At 49.0% G+C, this 16,545-nt stretch overlaps 1 protein-coding gene across 1 annotated transcript in view; it reads left to right on the forward strand.

The window, feature by feature from the left end:
• The window catches only part of BPI (bactericidal permeability increasing protein), a 36,189-nt gene that overhangs the window by 5,383 nt on the left and 14,261 nt on the right, over nt 1-16,545 (forward strand). Inside the window, exons 4-9 of the mRNA XM_035298584.3 lie at nt 1,353-1,514; nt 2,690-2,753; nt 8,263-8,326; nt 10,376-10,467; nt 14,370-14,546; nt 15,564-15,623. Coding sequence (XP_035154475.1) covers nt 1,353-1,514; nt 2,690-2,753; nt 8,263-8,326; nt 10,376-10,467; nt 14,370-14,546; nt 15,564-15,623 — 619 coding nt within the window. The remainder of the gene's footprint in view (nt 1-1,352; nt 1,515-2,689; nt 2,754-8,262; nt 8,327-10,375; nt 10,468-14,369; nt 14,547-15,563; nt 15,624-16,545) is intronic.

Raw genomic sequence — 16,545 nt, forward strand, 5'->3', positions numbered from 1 at the left:
ATGCCCAACTTTTGCTTGCCCATCACCACCTGTCGCCACAGCATTCCTCAGGAAATTCTTCACATGAGAAGATTCAACATAACCCTTGGTTAATAGCTGAGCATGTATCCACATCTCACAGTGGCAAGGCTGAGTTGGTGCATGTGGCTTAGGGTGGAAAGCTAAGTGAACCTTTAGTTTATTCTGTTCATCAGTTAGCCATTGCTGTGTAACGAACCATCCCAACCTCTGTGGCTTGAAACAACAATCAGATACCATCACTTACGTATCTGTGTGTCGGCTGGGGCTCAGCTGAGCTGGGTTGGGCTAAGCAGAGGAGGCTTGCCTCCACCTGTGTCTCCTCCTCCTCCTCAGACCAGTGGGTTACGCAGAGCGTATTCTTTGTGATAGCAGAGGTGCAGAAAGGGAAAGCAGGAACATATAGGTCCTCTTAAGGCCCAGGCTCAGAACTTTATACCAATGGCCAAATCATTTCACATGGCCAAGCCCACAGTCAAGAGCAAGCAAAGGCACCACCCACCGAACCCTGCCATGATAGGCAATGGCAGGTGTGCAGATGAAGGGGAGGGTGAAAAATGGGGGCAAATAATCCAAACGACAACTCCGAATCCAAATCCTGGGCTCTCCCCACTGCTACCCTGCCCACTGGCAATAGTGGTTCAGACTGCCCATCGTTTTAGGAACGTCTCCTTTCTGGGAAATCTAGACAGGAAAATGGAGGAGAAACCTCCTTGGCAAATGAAAGGGGCGTGAGTCTGTCCGCCCTCATAAGAACTGCTGGGTGTGTCTCCTCCCCACAGTAAGAATCGCTGAATTCTCTCCCTGGGCTCTTTTGCATCTATCGTTTCCTTATTGATCACACACAAAAATAACAGAATGTCCACTGTCTTATCCAAAACTCATTTTACTCCTCAAGGAGGAGTTCTTAACCTCATTACTGAGTTAATGGGGCATTAATTAATGAAAGCCATTAGCCCCAAATAGCCAGCTTTCTAGTAGCAAAGCTGAGACACACACCCTGGTGTCCAACTGCTGATCCAGGGTCTGAGGGAGGAAATGGAACCTCAGAGAGGTAAGGAACATGCCCAAAGCCACACAGCAAGGGTGGAGGCTGAGGCAATGATTAAGAGCAGGTTTCTGCCAGGCAGACGTGAGTTCGGAGTTCAGGTTGCAATCCTGGCTCTCCCACTGGGCTGCTGTGTGACCTTGGGCAAGGTGCCTCTTCTCTCTGAACTCCACCTCCTCACCTGGAGTGGGGATAGTAGCAAAACCCGCCTTCCCATGCTGGGGTAAAGTTTGAATGGCAGTGGGAAGAAAGGATGTGTCCCACGTTCCTCTTTGTTTTTCTTCAGAAAAACGAGCGGCAGGTTTGACCTGAGTATAGAAGGCATGTCCATTTCGGCTGATCTGAAGCTGGGCAGTAACCTGACGTCAGGCAAGCCCACCGTCACCTGCTCCAGCTGCAGCAGCCACATCAGCAGTGTCCACGTGCACATCTCAAACAGCAAAGTGGGGTACGGATTCCCGGGGCTGCGGCTGGGAGGAGGGGCCTAAGGAAAAACTCTCTTAGTCATCCCTGTATGCCAAAAACACATGTGGAGTGCCACCTGCATGCCAGGCCTTGCTTGGAGGCCTCGGGCACAGCATGGGAGCCCGGCGTCCACAGAGGAAGCAGACACTGTTTCTTCCTCAAGGCATCATTTGTTCCTTCCATATTCATTCAGCAGACTTTACTGAGCACTTACTATGTCCCAGGCTCATACTAAGCACTTTACATATGCACTAAACTGTATCCTCATCACAAATCTGTAGGCATTTATCTATCCATCCACTCAACAAATATCGAGTGAGAATCAGCTCTGCGCCAGGCTTGTGCAACACGGCCAGGAAACAGGAGTGACCAATGAAAACTTAGTAAGAGTTCATATTGGTGCCAAGCACTGATTTGAGCACACTCATTATCTCATTCAAGCCACACCGTGACTCTGTGAGGTTGGTCTATTATTACCCCATTTTCAGGCGAGAAAACCAAGCACAGAGAGGTAGATCACAACCTACGTCGCTACAGCTAATGAGTTTTCAAGTCCAGGTCTATTTGACCCAGACTAAGCCACACAGTCCTGTTCTCTTAAAGTTTTCAGCCCAGTGGGGAAGACAAGCATTAACCAAAGCATTACATGTAAGGCTCACACACAGTTACAAAAGGAGAGGAGAACTAAGAAAAAGAGGTACAAACTTCTATGAACGCACAGAGTGGAAGGCTCTGACTCTATCGAGCGGCACGCCAGTTCTTCCTTGATGAAAGGACATTTGAACTGACATGTAGGCGTTAGTTAGGGAGGTGTTGGGGATGGGGCTGTTTTAAGCAGAGGGAACAGTATGTGCAAAGAGTTGGTGGTGGGAGGATGCACCAGACAGAGGTCATGGTAGGCCGGTATGGCTGGTGTGCAGTGAGGGAGGGGACTGGTGAGGAATGAGACGGGGGCAGGGGCCAGCCACGCAGGGATTCAGGAGACAACCCCATAAACAGGTCACTAAATTGCGGAGAAGTGTCTGATGGTCTGTACAGTTAGAGCTCAGGGACGAAGGTGCCAATTTCTTTTTCTAGAAGAAGGAAGTTTTTAAGATAAGGCAGCCTTCTGAATCCAACCGGGAAGCCTCATCCGTGTCCCTACTTGTCCATCTTTAGGTGGCTGATCCGACTCTTCCACAAAAAAATTGAGTCTGCGCTTCAAAACAAGTTGAACAGCCAGGTAGGAGGGGCTCAGAGCCCCATCAGCGATCAGAGGGGAAGGGCCCTCAGTAACCACACACCCCGCCTTCTACAAACACTCTGCGGTCACTCCAGACCCCTTGGCAGTCCTTAGAGCCCTTTGAAACCACAACCCCAGCTCTAAAAGCCAGTCGTGCGTGTTTTGCTGAAGAGTCCACCAAGAGACCACGACACGATCATTTCCCACACTCCCAGCAAACGTTCCCCATGCCTGCTTGGGCCACCTCTCCTTTTCCCCCGCCTTCCTCTCTGCTGAGAAAATGCCAGTCTCTTCCTGCCTCCCTCTCTTCCCGTAGCCCTGCTAGCTCGGTCCTCCACCCCACCCCACCCCAAGTCCCTTCCTTGGTGCTCCCCATCCAGAACAAATGCCACTGATGAAGCTGCAATTCTGGGCTTTGGCCAAACCCTGGTCATAGCCCATTCCCTCAGGCTGGAACTAGTACAAGAGACAGGTGTCAGCCAGCACTCCCCCATCTGTGCCCACAGCCTAAACCCACAACCCGGGTACTTCAGCTAGGGATGAGCCATTCATTTGGTTGGTTTTCCGTTAGCAAATTATTAGTTTCAAGAATCATCTGAGCCTGTCTCAAAAAGCAATGAGTTTTGGCTCTCTCCAGAGGGCAATGGGAGCCACTGAAGCAAGTGGGTGACCTGATCAGATCTGTGCTTTAGAACAATTTCCCTGTCTGCTGTGGGAATGACTGGAGAGGCCAAGAGTAGGGGAAAGGAGACAACTGAGGGGGCTCTTGGGTCTTCTAAGTGGAAGGCGTTGGTTTCCTTGTTAAAGACACTGAAAACACAGGTAGGGGGCTATCAATCAAGTGAGATGATCTATCTGAAGACACTGTGTCAAAAGTTTAAAAAGCAAAAAATCAACGCGTGTTTGTCAAAATGCATAACACAGTGGACCATAGAATGGATTTTAGAGTCATATGGCGAGACTGGAGCCAGTGGCACGGTTGGGATTTAGATGGGACAGTTCCAATGAGCAGGACAATCTCCAGCCAGAGTCTCAGGGTAGAGTCTTGGTGTAGGATTTAGCCCCGGCTCCAGGGCTTAACTAACTGTGTAACCTTGAGGAAATTGCTTGACCTTCTTGAACCTCAGTTTTACCATCTGTAAAATGGGGACATGAATACCTTCTTCACCAAGGCACTGTAAGGATTCATGAGATGATGCAGAGAATGTGCTCACTCCCTCGGCTAGTTCACCTGCAGTTCAGCTGTCTGTATAATCAAGCAACAGTCTGAGAGGAGTGTTGGGATATATTTAACGTTTGAAACAATTAAAACTATTATTTCTTAGTACCACCTAAAAGTGGCCCCTCTATAGCAGCCAAGCTAAGTGGTAATGCCGCCGCTGCTGCTAATGGTGGTGAGGATGATAATGGTGATGGTGATGATCATGATGGTGATGGTGAGGTTGATAGTGATGGTGATGGTGGGGATGATGATGATGGTGATGGTGGGGATGATGACGATGGTGATGGTGATGATGATAATGATGATGGTGATGGTGATGGTGGTGGTGGGGATGATGATGATGGTGATGGTGAGGATGATGACGATGGTGATGGTGAGGTTGATGGTGATGGTGGGGATGATGATGATGGTGATGATGATGATGGTGATGGTGATGATGATAATGATGATGGCGATGATGATGATGGTGATGATGATGATGGTGATGGTGAGGATGATGACGATGGTGATGGTGAGGATGATGACGATGGTGATGGTGAGGTTGATGGTGATGGCGATTGTGGGGATGATGACGATGGTGATGTGATGGTGATGATGATGATGATGATGGCGATGATGATGATGGTGATGATGATGATGGTGATGGTGATGGTAAAGTTGGTGGTGGGGATGATCATGGTGGTGGTGATGGTGATGATGAGATTGATAATGGTGATCGTGGGATGATGATGGTGATGGTGATGATGATGATGGTGATGATGATAATGATGATGGCGATGATGATGATGATGGTGATGGTGAGGATGATGACGATGGTGATGGTGAGGTTGATGGTGATGGCGATTGTGGGGATGATGACGATGGTGATGGTGATGGTGATGATGATGATGGTGATGATGATGATGATGGTGATGATGATGATGGTGATGGTGATGGTAAAGTTGGTGGTGGGGATGATCACGGTGGTGGTGATGGTGATGATGAGATTGATAATGGTGATCGTGGGATGATGATGGTGATGGTGAAGGTGGGGACTGTGGTGACGTTAGCCCATGTGTACTGAGTGCTCACAGTGATCTAACCCTATGCTAGGAACTCTTCCCATGGATTCCAGCATTTAAGACACACATTCTCGATTTAATCTCCCGTGAGATTCCACGATTATCTTCATAATAAACTGAGATACAGAAAGAGGAAATAATAGTGCTTGGATTCAAATCCAGGCTACCGTACCTCAGAGACGACCTCACTCTTAATCATAAGATCCAATTTAGAAGCGCGTACTGGCCTGAATGAATGAATGAGATGTCATGATGCCAAAAGGGGCTGGAAGCGGTGAGGAACGAGTCAGGGAGTCTGCCCCCAGGGAATACAGCGTGTAGGGTGGGTGTCTGAGGGAAGGAAGAGCCTGCATTGGTACAAAGTGTGCATGGAGGGAAGAGCAGGGAGGGAGCCGGGCTCCCACCAGGTTGGGATTTGCTGCTATCTGGAGACATCTATTGGCCCCAATGGGTGAGCAACACTGGGGACAATGCCTGAGGGGCAGCTCGGGAGTCCAGGGGGGCCACAGCTGCCAGCTGTGCTGCCCTCTGTTCCTGAGCCATTGGAGAAGAGGTGCACATTCCTCAGAGAATGCCAGGCGAGGTCCTCTTGAGACTTCATGAGCCTTACATGGTAGAAACACACTCCAGGGAAACCAAATTTCCTCCTTCCCTCCTTCCCACTCCTGTCTTCCCTCCTTCCTTTCTTTCCTTCTTCCCTTCCTCCCTTTCCTTCTTCCCACTCTCTGTCTTTCTTTTCTTTCTTTTTTCTTTTTTTTTTCATGATGGAGTCTCACTCTGTCACCCAGTCTGGAATGCAGTAGCAGAATCTCAACTCGCTGCAACCTCCACCTCCCAGGTTCAAGAGATTCTCCTGCTTCAGACTCCCAAGTAGCTGGAATTACAGGTATCTGCCATGACACCTGGCTAATTTTTGTATTTTTAGTAGAGGTGGGGTTTCACCATGTTGGCCAGGCTGGTCTTAAGCTCCTGACCTCAAGTGATCCACCCACCTCAGCCTCCCAAAGTGCTGGGATTACAGGCGTGAGCCACCGCATCCAGCCCTTCCATTCAGTTCTTTCTTTCCTTTCTTCCTTTCTTCCCTTTCTCCTTTTTTCCCTTTCTTTCTTTTTTCTTTCTTTATCTTCCCCTTTTCCCTCTTTCCCCTTTTCCTCCCTCCATCCCCCAGGAAAAATAACTTGATTGGCAGTGTAGAAGGAGGGGAAGAGGAGGACAGAAGTGAACTCCAGGCAGATGGTGCAGCCAGCCTAAAGGAGAAGTAAGAACCTGAGGAGTTTGGTTTGGGATGTGCCAGCCTTGGAGACCAGTAGGACACCCAGGGACAGTTGTTCATCAGGCAGGTGGGTCCCCAGGCTGGAGCTCAGAGGAGAAGCCTGGGCTGCAAAGTAAGGCCTGAGTATTGGCCACGTGCTGGGAGCAGTGGAGGTGGCTTTGCTTGGGCTCCCAAAGACAGATGCTGATATATGATTTGGGTGCAAGTCATTTATTGGGAGGGGTTCCCAGGTAGCGCAGTGAGGAGGCAGGGAAAGGGCTTTACTGAGTGGGTTGCTTCTACAGGCAACTGGGACTCTGCCCTGCTGGCAATTCTCAAAGGAATGGTGGGGAGCATACCTCAGAACTGTTCCAGAAGCAGGAGGAAGGCTGGGGGATTTGTCTACCACCTTCCACCCTTCTTTCGTTGAAGACCGCTCTTAAGGACCTGGCTTCTTGGAACTTCTGAGTCCAGAGAGTATGGGTGGGCACTGGAGCATCTGCCGCAGGGGCCAGGGGATGCCTGGAATGGTTCAAGAAGAGGGTCTAAGTGGAAGGGGCAGGGAGCCAGGGAGGAAGCCGGGCTGAGCTCCCACATCTCCAGTGAAGGAGGAAGAGCTTGCAAAGGAGCCCGGGGAACAGCCTGTAGGGGATAGGAGAGCAGAAGGCCTTGGAGTGTTTCTGGAAGAGAATGGGCAACCATGCCAGGAGCTACCCAGTAGTCAAGAAAGGCAGGGATTGAAGAGACTGTGCTGAATTACTGAGGGGAAGATCATTCGAGAGCAACATTGGGAGAGAGAAGAGAAGAGCTTGTCTGACCACCAGCCCACGCCCCAATCTCCCCCATAGTTAGGGGAAGGCTATGGTTTTAATCCTATATTCCAGCTCTCTATTGCTTGGAAGCAAACAACCCAAAATTTGGTATCATAAAGGAACCACCACTGTTCATGGATTCTGTGCAGCAGAAAATCAGCTGGGCATGACGGGGATGGCTGAGCTCTCTGCTCCATGAGGTCTGGGGCCTCATCTCGGAAGACTCAAAGGTTCCAGGTTAGAATCACCTGGAGGGTGCCTCTCTCCCATCTCTGATGCCTGGGCTAGGAAGACTTGAAGGCTCAGCTCTGCTGGGACTATTGACCCAAACCACTAGCGTGGTCCCTCTGTGGCACCTGGGCTTCTCACAGCATTGAGTGGGTTCTGCACAGCCTCGTGTGACCTCACCTCTAAGCTACACAAAGGTGAGGCATGTTGTGTTCTGTTACTTAAAGGCAAGTCACCAAGCCCAGATTCTAGTGGCAAGTTCACAGACTCCATCTCCTGGTGGGGTGTGCCAAGGCCACATGACAGAAGAGCAGATGGCATGGAAAATATAATTTGCCATGGTCCGTTTTACAGATGAAAAAAAAGAGGTCTAGATAAATGGAACAACAGTGTCAAAGTCAGTGTGTGACCTAACACAGGTCTTCTCAGGCTAGTGTTTGTTCCATTGCGAGTCATGGGTTAGGGGACAGGGGAATTGGGGTGGGCAGGGGATGGCTTCTCTGGCCATACATGGTAAATGTGAGGGTACCCACCTAGACTTAAGCAGCACCCAAAGCCCAGATAAGGGAAAGCTGACCATTGACCACCTCATTCCACAACGGATCTGAGACAGCAAAATCAAACAGAAAAAAGAAAATAAAACAAACTCACCTGATAAAATAGAAAACATAAACACCCCTCAGGAAAGTTCCACACACCAGGGCAGGAAATAGAATGCAAATATGTAGGCCATACAGTCATGTACAGTTATTATTTCTAAGCTGCATGTCCAACTCCAAGCTCCCTAGTGGTCAAAAAGAAAAGGGAAATTTGATTGGCTACATAGTTTTCAAGAAAACATTCAAGGAAAGCCAGGCATATCTGGCCCATTATTGCCAAAGGACATTTTTCACTATGGGAAGACCTTCCTGATTACTTGTTTGGTTCTCCCCAGGTCTGCCAGGAAGTGACCAGCTCTGTATCCTCTAAGCTGCAACCGTATCTCCAGACTCTGCCAGGTGAGGGCGGGACGAGGATCAGGGATAGAAAGGAACAGAAAGGGGAGGGGCGAGGAGGTCAGGGTGGATGTGATGGGCCCAGCAAGTTTTTCCCAGACAGGCCTGGGCCTGGTGGAAATGAGCAGAGCAGTAGATTCCTTTCAAGTGGCAGCTAACCTTGGGTCAAGTCCTTGTGCGTGTCCAGAAGTGAGGAGGACAAGCAGCCCACACTGCCTCGTCCCCTCAGCTCTGCAAGGGCCAAACAGCCAAAAAGCCCCAGCTCTCTGAGGCCAGAGACACATGAATGGCCTGAGATCTGATATCGGTCACTTCTCTTTGGACCTCAGTTTCCCTGTCCTTAAAATGGGGACAGTAATCTTCACCCCAAGTACTTGGTAAGCTGCAAAGAACTGCGGCAGCCTCTCAGGAAATTGTCCCCTCAGCCTCCCAGCATTCACCTGAGAGAGGCATTATTTCCCCCATTATACAAATAAGGATTTGAACTTGCTTCTCCGTCTTAACAGCTGCCTGTCTAGACAGGCGCAGTGGCTCACACCTGTAATCCCAGCACTTTGGGAGGCTGAGGCAGGTGGATCACACCTGAGGTCAGGAGTTCAAGACCAGCTTGGCCAACATGGTAAAACCCTGTCTCTACTAAAAACACCAAAATTACCCAGGTGTCATGCAGGTGCCGGTAATCCCAGCTACGCGGGAGGCTGAGGCAGGAGAATCACTTGAAACCCAGGAGGCAGAGGTTGCAGTGAGCCAAGATCGTGCCACTGCACTCAAGCCTGGGTGAGAGAGAAAGATTCTGTCTCAAAAACAAACAAACAAACAAACAAAAAAAAACACACATGAGGAACCTGAAGGTCAGAGAGTAGGTGAGACTTGTCCAGAGTCACGGAGCTGTCAAGACACAGAAGCAAGTTCAAATCTGGAGCCAAGCTTTCCTTCACTCCAGAGCCTGGGCTTCCCGCTGCCCTCGGGCCACCTTGCTGCGAAGCCTGCCATGGCTGGCACATAGCATATGCCCATTAAAGAGGCATTTTTTTTTTTGAGACGAAGTTTCACTCTTGTCACCCAAAATGGAGTGCAATGGCACAATCTCAGCTCACTGCAACCTCCACCTTACGGGTTCAAGCCATTGTCCCACCTCAGTCTACCTAGTAGCTGGGATTACAGGTGCCCGCCACCACACCCAGCTAATTTTTTGTCTTTTTAGTAGAGACAGGGTTTCAGTATGTTGGCCAGGCTGATCTCGAACTCCTGACCTCAGGAAATCCATCCACCTCCGCCTCCCAAAGTGCTGGGATTACAGGCATGAGCCTTAAGAGGCATTTTCTTCCTCCAGAATAGGAGCCCATCCTGAGCAGGTTTAATGCAGCTGCAGTGCCTGAGGTTTGACCTCATGAGGCAGGAAAACGATTTTGGTCTGAATCCCAGCTTCATCACTCACTTGGACAACTTGGATTTCTGAGCCTCGGTTTCTTTCCTGCTGACTAAGAAAAGGGATAAAGAAGGGGCTGATATTTATTTAATTCTCACTGATTACTGCTGGGAAACAGAGAAACTCTTTGGACTTGAGCCAGCCGGGACTCAGCCTGGGATATTATCAATGATCCTAACAACGATCCTCCCTGGCTTTTGAGCCTCTGCAGGTACAGGGCATTGGGCATTCACCTTCTCACAAAACTCTCCCAGCATCTGTGAGGTCGCTAGGATTATCTCTGTTCTACAAATGACAAAACGTGGCTCGGAGAAGTGCAAGGACTTGTCCAAGGTCATACAGAGTTTGGTTCAAGCCTAGGTCTCTCTGTGCCCTTGACCCTGTGTCTTAGCCACCCATCTCAGGGATGCTGGAAGAAGAGAGCACGGTGGTGTCTGTGAATGCGGGGTGTGGGTTCATTTTCCCTTAAGGCGAGCTCCTTTGAAGAGGCTCCCTGGAGGAGGTGGGAATGGAACTTGCACTGGCAGTTCTTGATCCAATTTTAGGGGATTCTCATCCTGCGTTTCAGGTTCCAGGGATGCTACTATGGGAGCCAGCTCATGGTCTGTCTTCTTTCTCTCTAGTGATGACCAAAATAGATGCTGTGGCTGGAATCAACTACGGTCTGGTGGCACCTCCAACAACCACAGCGGAGACCCTGGACGTACAGATGAAGGTGAGGATGACACCGAGAACCACACGCCCTCACACCCGAGAACCTGTCTCAGACACTCCAGGGCTCCCCAGTCCTTGGAAACAAACTTTACAGTGTCCCCTGATTCCTATCTGACTCACCACCACCCTCTCTACTCTCCCCAGTCTCCCTGCTCCAGTCACACTGGCCTCCCCACCATTCCCAAAACACACCACGCCTGCCCTTCCCCAAGACCTTTGCCCTTGCTCTTTCCTCTGCCTGGGTGCTCTTCCCCAGGTTTCCACACAGCTCTCCCTTGCCTCCTTCAAGTCTGTGCTCAAACATTCCCTCCCTAGAGAGACCTTCCCAGATCACTGTCACTGAAATAGCTCTCTCCTCTTCCCCCACATCCTGCTCTATTACAAGTACACACACACACACACACACACACACACACAGTCTTAAGTCTATCTTCCTCACTATGATGAGAAAGAAAGGGCTTCAACTGCTTTGTTCACTACCATGTGCAGCTCCTCAACCAATGCTTGGTACGTAGTACATGCTCAACAAATTATTTGTTGGATGGATGGATGGATGGATCGATGGATGGATGGATGGATGGATATATGGATGGATGGATGGATGGATGGATATATGGATGGATGGATGGATGGATGGATATATGGATGGATGGCTGGGTGGGTGGGTAGATGGGTGGATGAGTAAGTGGGTGGGGGGTGGGTGTGTTGGTGGATGGATGGATGGATGGGTGGATAGGTGGATGGGTATGTGGATGGATAAATGAATAGGTTGGTGGGCAGATGGGTTGGTAGGTAGGTGGATGAGTGGGTGGGTTCTATATCACGGGTTTTGTGTGTCTTTGTTTTTATGCCTATATATGGATAGCATAAAATGGGTAGGTGGATTGATGGATGAATATATGGATACATGGGTAGGTGGGTGGATATGTGGGTGGGTGGGTGGATGGATGTATGGATGGGTGGATGGATGGATAAGTGGGTAAGTGGATAAGTGGGTGGATGGATGGGTGGATACATGAATGGATGGATGGATGGATGGATGGATGGATGGATGGATTGGTGGGGGGGTGGGTGGATGGATGGATAGATGGAGTTTTATTTCATGCTGCGCCCTCCCTCATTCACCATGCTCCAACCAGACACACCGGCCTTATACTTCCTCAAATAGGTGACACTTGCTCCCACCTCAGGGCCTTTGTCCTAGCTGTTCCCTCTGCCTGGTACTCCCTTTCCTCCCAATGCCCACCTCCCCCTGTTGGCTTCTTAAAGTGCTCCACGTGGCTGTCCACTCAGCTGTCACTCCCAGAGCAGCCTTCCCTACCACCCCAGCAAGAGTGGGTCCCGCTCTGAAACTCATCCTGGATTGTGCCTCCTTCAGTCCTTCCACATTGATGATTTGCTTGTTTCAAAACAAATTCAGTGTGAAAAAGAAAAGTTAGAAACTGCAGAGAAATACAGAAATAAATTTAGGAAAGAAGGAAAAGAAAGAAAAAGAGAGAGAGGAATTACCCAAGTCTACAACCTAGAGATAAGCACGATCAATACACAAGTGTAGCTCCCTCCAACCCTTGTCTTTGCAGAGACAGAGAAAGACACACACAAACACACGGAAACAAATGTACACATACATAGGCATAAAAACATACTCACAAAACCCAAAATATGGAAATAGGAAAAAATGCACACCCATGTATTCACATATAGACAGCAAAATACACACACACATACATTTGCATGTGTCATGTTATACATTCTGCTTTACAACTTTTAAAAATCAACACATATGATAGGAATACCTTTGCCATCCGTGAAATGTCCTCCTGCAACCCTTTACTGGCTGCTCGGTGTTTCAGAGGACGGCTTGGGATAAGGTATGAGGACAGTGCCCCCTCCTGGGACATGTGGGATCTCCATTTTCCCCACAAACGTAACCAAAGCTGCAGTGACCATCCTTGTAACTGTGCCTCTGTCCATCCTTGAGTATTTCCTAGAAGTGGGATAGCCAGACCAGATGGCATACTGAGAAAAAAACTGAAAACCCACACATATCTAAATGATACCACAGAGTAAAAGATTAAAACAATACGTATTATCCTCAGTGAATCAGAAAAGTCCTGTTAACCTCCTGGACTCCTGCCCAGAGTTGACCACTGAGAACCATGGAGTGTGCTAACCTCCCAGGCCCCTGGACCTAAGAATTCACATAAATGCATAAGAAAATCCATCTAGATTTTGCTGATGATCTGCATGAATGGTTACACACTATTCTTCTACTCAACTTTTCTCACTTAGCAATATGCACTAAAGATGATTTCTAGTCAGTGCATAGGTCCATCTTATTATTATTATTATTTGAGATGGAGTTTTGCTCTTGTTGCCCAGGCTGGAGTGCAATGGTATGATCTCGGCTCCCCACAACCTCCACCTCCCGGGTTCAAGCGATTCTCCTGCCTCAGCCTCCTGAGTAGCTGGGATTACAGGCACCCGCCACCATGCCCGGCTAATTTTTTGTGTTTTTAGTAGAGACAGAGTTTCACCATGTTGGTCAGGCTGGTCTTAAATTCCTGATCTCAGGTGATTTGCCTGCCTCGGCCTCCCAAAGTGCTGGGATTACAGGCGTGAGGCACTGCACCCAGCCCATCTTACTGTTATTAAGAATTGCATGTATTCCATAATACGGAGGTTATGTTTGTTAATTTTAAGTAATAAAATAATTCTAAGGTACAGAGAATGCTACTCACTTCCAAGTACCCAACGTGCAGATTTAAGAAACCTTACCTGGCCGGGCGCGGTGGCTCAAGCCTATAATCCCAGCACTTTGGGAGGCCGAGGTGGGTGGGTCACGAGGTCAAGAGATTGAGACCATCCTGGTCAACATGGTGAAACCATATCTCTACTAGAAATACAAAAAATTAGCTGGGCACGGTGGCACGTGCCTGTAATCCCAGCTACTCAGGAGGCTGAGGCAGGAGAATTGCCTGAACCCAGGAGGCGGAGGTTGCGGTGAGCCGAGATCGCGCCATTGCACTCCAGCCTGGGTAACAACGGCGAAACTCTGTCTCAAAAAAAAAAAAGAAATCTTACCATTTTGTCATATTTGCCTCTGATTTTTAAAAAAATAAAACATTGTAGAAATAACTAATGAGGCCCCCTTGGGTGCCTCTCCCCGCACCCCAGAACCACACTGATGATGTTGCTGTGTGGCCTTCTAGCTTGTGTTTTTATAGTTTTTATGAGCCTCTAAATTTTACATAAGTGGTATCCTACCATATGTATCCAACTATAATTTGCTTTTTTAAGCTCAACATTTATTTGCTAAATAAATGATCCACTTTTACAACATATCACCAAACTGCTCTTCAGAAACATGAAAAACAACCCCAGCGGCTTATGAATGCGCTCAGCAAACACCGGATAGCATCAGTTCAAAGCACACACGACACTCAAAACAATCTACCCCTTTTCCCATTTTACTAACTTCACAGATGAAACCAACAGGGTTTCACCGTTCTTTTCATAGGGTTTCTGTGCTTCTTAGCAAGGTTGAGGGTGAGACAATGGTGTGGTTAGGAAAATGTTCACGGAACGTTGGAAGCCTGGGTTCAATTCCTGGCTCTGCCACTTACCAGCTGTGTGACCTTGGGCAAGTCACTTCACCTTTCTGTGCCTCGGTGTCCTCTCCTGTACAATAAGCATAGTCACACCTGCCTTCCCAGGACTGGCATGAGGAGCCCTCGGAAACCAGCTCCTGGGAGGCACTTGACGCTCCTGTTAGCTTCCAGTCATTGCTGTCTCCTTTGCGAGTGTACAGCTGGTGTCCTCGGCCCATCTTTTCCTGAATGGAGATGTTGAATTATAATTCCTGAAAAATATCTAGGCTCACTCTGTTGCCTCTACCCCCAGGGGGAGTTTTACCGTCTGAACCACCACAATCCACCTCCCTTTGCTCCTCCAGTGATGGAGTTTCCCGCTGCCCACGACCGCATGGTATACCTGGGCCTCTCTGACTATTTCTTCAACACAGCTGGGCTTGTATACCAAGAGGCTGGGGTCTTGAAGATGACCCTTACAGATGACATGGTAAGGCCGGGCTGTGTGGGGGCATGGGAAGAGCACTGGACTCAGAGTCCTGCAGACCTTCCAGACAAATCTGGAAAAAGCTTTTCTCACAGTGCGGGAGGTTAAGGTGTTGACTCCAGAGTCAGCTAGAGCTGAGTTCTAACATCAGCCCCGCCCCTCTCCAGCTGGGTGACCCAGGTCAGTTACTCCACCTCTCAGAACCTGTTTGGTCATCTGTAAAACACCAATAACTGTTTTTCTCCAAAGGATGATGTGAAGATTAAATGAGGTATCAGTGCCTGATTAAATGAGATATTAGTCTATGAGAGGACCAAGCACACAGCTCGGAATGTAGGAAATAATGAATAAGAAACATAAGGCTGGGCATGGTGGCTCACACCTGTAACCCAGGCCCTTTTTGGGAGGCCAAGGAGGGTGGATCATGAGGTCAAGAGTTCGAGACCAGCCTTGCCTCTACTAAAAATACAAAAATTAGCCAGGCGTGGTGGTGGGCACCTGTAATCCCAGCTACTCAGGAAACTGATGCAGGAGAATCACTTGAACCCAGGAGGCAGGTGTTGCAGTGAGCTGAGATTGTGCCACTGCACTCCAGCCTAGGTGACAGAGTAAGACTCTGTCTCAAAAAAAAAAAAAAGCCACATTGATTGAGTAGTTGTCAGACCGTCACCCAGTCCTCAGACTGTCATCCAGTCCTAGCATCACGCTAAGGCAGAGACAGGCTTGCTGGAAATGGGGCGTCCTGTGAGATTGGTTTGAAGGAAGATTGGGTTGTCTCAGGAGCAAAAAACAAGTAGGCATTCACTGACCAGCTCCTGACCATTCTGGACAAACTGCTGCAGAAGGTGTGGTTTGGCTTTGGGACTGGTTGCTACAGAGGTTGTGGGTCGGTTACTCTGTTGTCACATAGGGGCTGGCCACTGTGTGTACAGTCAGTCTCTCACCCCCATGCAGAACTCACCCCCTCCACTCTGCCTATAACAGCATCCTCCGAGATCCTTTTCTCTTCTCTTGCTACAGATTCCAAAGGAGTCCAAATTTCGACTGACAACCAAATTCTTTGGAAGCTTCCTACCCGAGGTAAGGAGGACCTTGCTTTCCTTTAGTGAGCCTGGGGGCTTCTCAGGAGGACAAGGCTTTGCTGAGTGGAGGATGAGACCCCTCACCAAAATACACACACAAGATCCAGAGGCAACCCAGAATGAAGGGGTAGAAATAGCTTCATCCCCAGAACAGAGAAAGGCTCCAAGCGCCCAGTTGACCAAGTGTGGGAGTAGATGCTGGCAGAGGGTGGGGGCGGGGGGTCTTTCAAGCAATAAATATTTACTGAATGCCCACCATGAACCTGGGGCCCTATGTTGGGAACCCAACAAAATAGACCACCTCCCTGCCCTCCTGGAGCTCCCAGACCAGTGGAGAGAGAAAAATATTCAGATACCCAAAACGATAAGAAAAATAATGTGGAATGTGACCAGTAAAACTGACAGGTGGATGACGTTACTTTAGACAAGATGGTCGAGGAGGACCTCTGTCTTTATCTGCTCAGTCTGCCATAATAAAATGGCACAGACCAGGTGGCATAAACAGGGTTTACTTCTCATAGCTCTGGAGGCTGGAAGTCCAAGGTTAAGGTGTCGGCAGATTTGGTTTCTAGTGAGGACTCTCTTCCTGGCTTGTAGACTGCCTCCTTCTTGCTGTGCTCTCACAGAGCCTTTTCTCAATGCATGTGTGATGGGGGCGGGAGACAGCTCTTGGAATCTCTTCTTATAAGGGCACTAATTCTATTGGATCAGGACCCTACCCTTATGAACTCACTTAACCTCAGTTACTTCCTTAGAGGCCCTTCTCCAAATACAGCCACACTGGGAATTAGGGCTTCAGCATACGAATTTGCGAGGACGCAAACATTCCGTTTATAGCAGCCTCTCTGGTGGTAAAACTCCAGAAATTTCTATACAGAGAAGCCCTGTTGTGGGGAGAGGTGTGGCGGGTAGTGGTATCC

Source organism: Callithrix jacchus, chromosome 5 (genome assembly GCF_049354715.1).
Source record: "Callithrix jacchus isolate 240 chromosome 5, calJac240_pri, whole genome shotgun sequence".
NCBI classification, from domain to species: domain Eukaryota; kingdom Metazoa; phylum Chordata; class Mammalia; order Primates; family Cebidae; genus Callithrix; species Callithrix jacchus.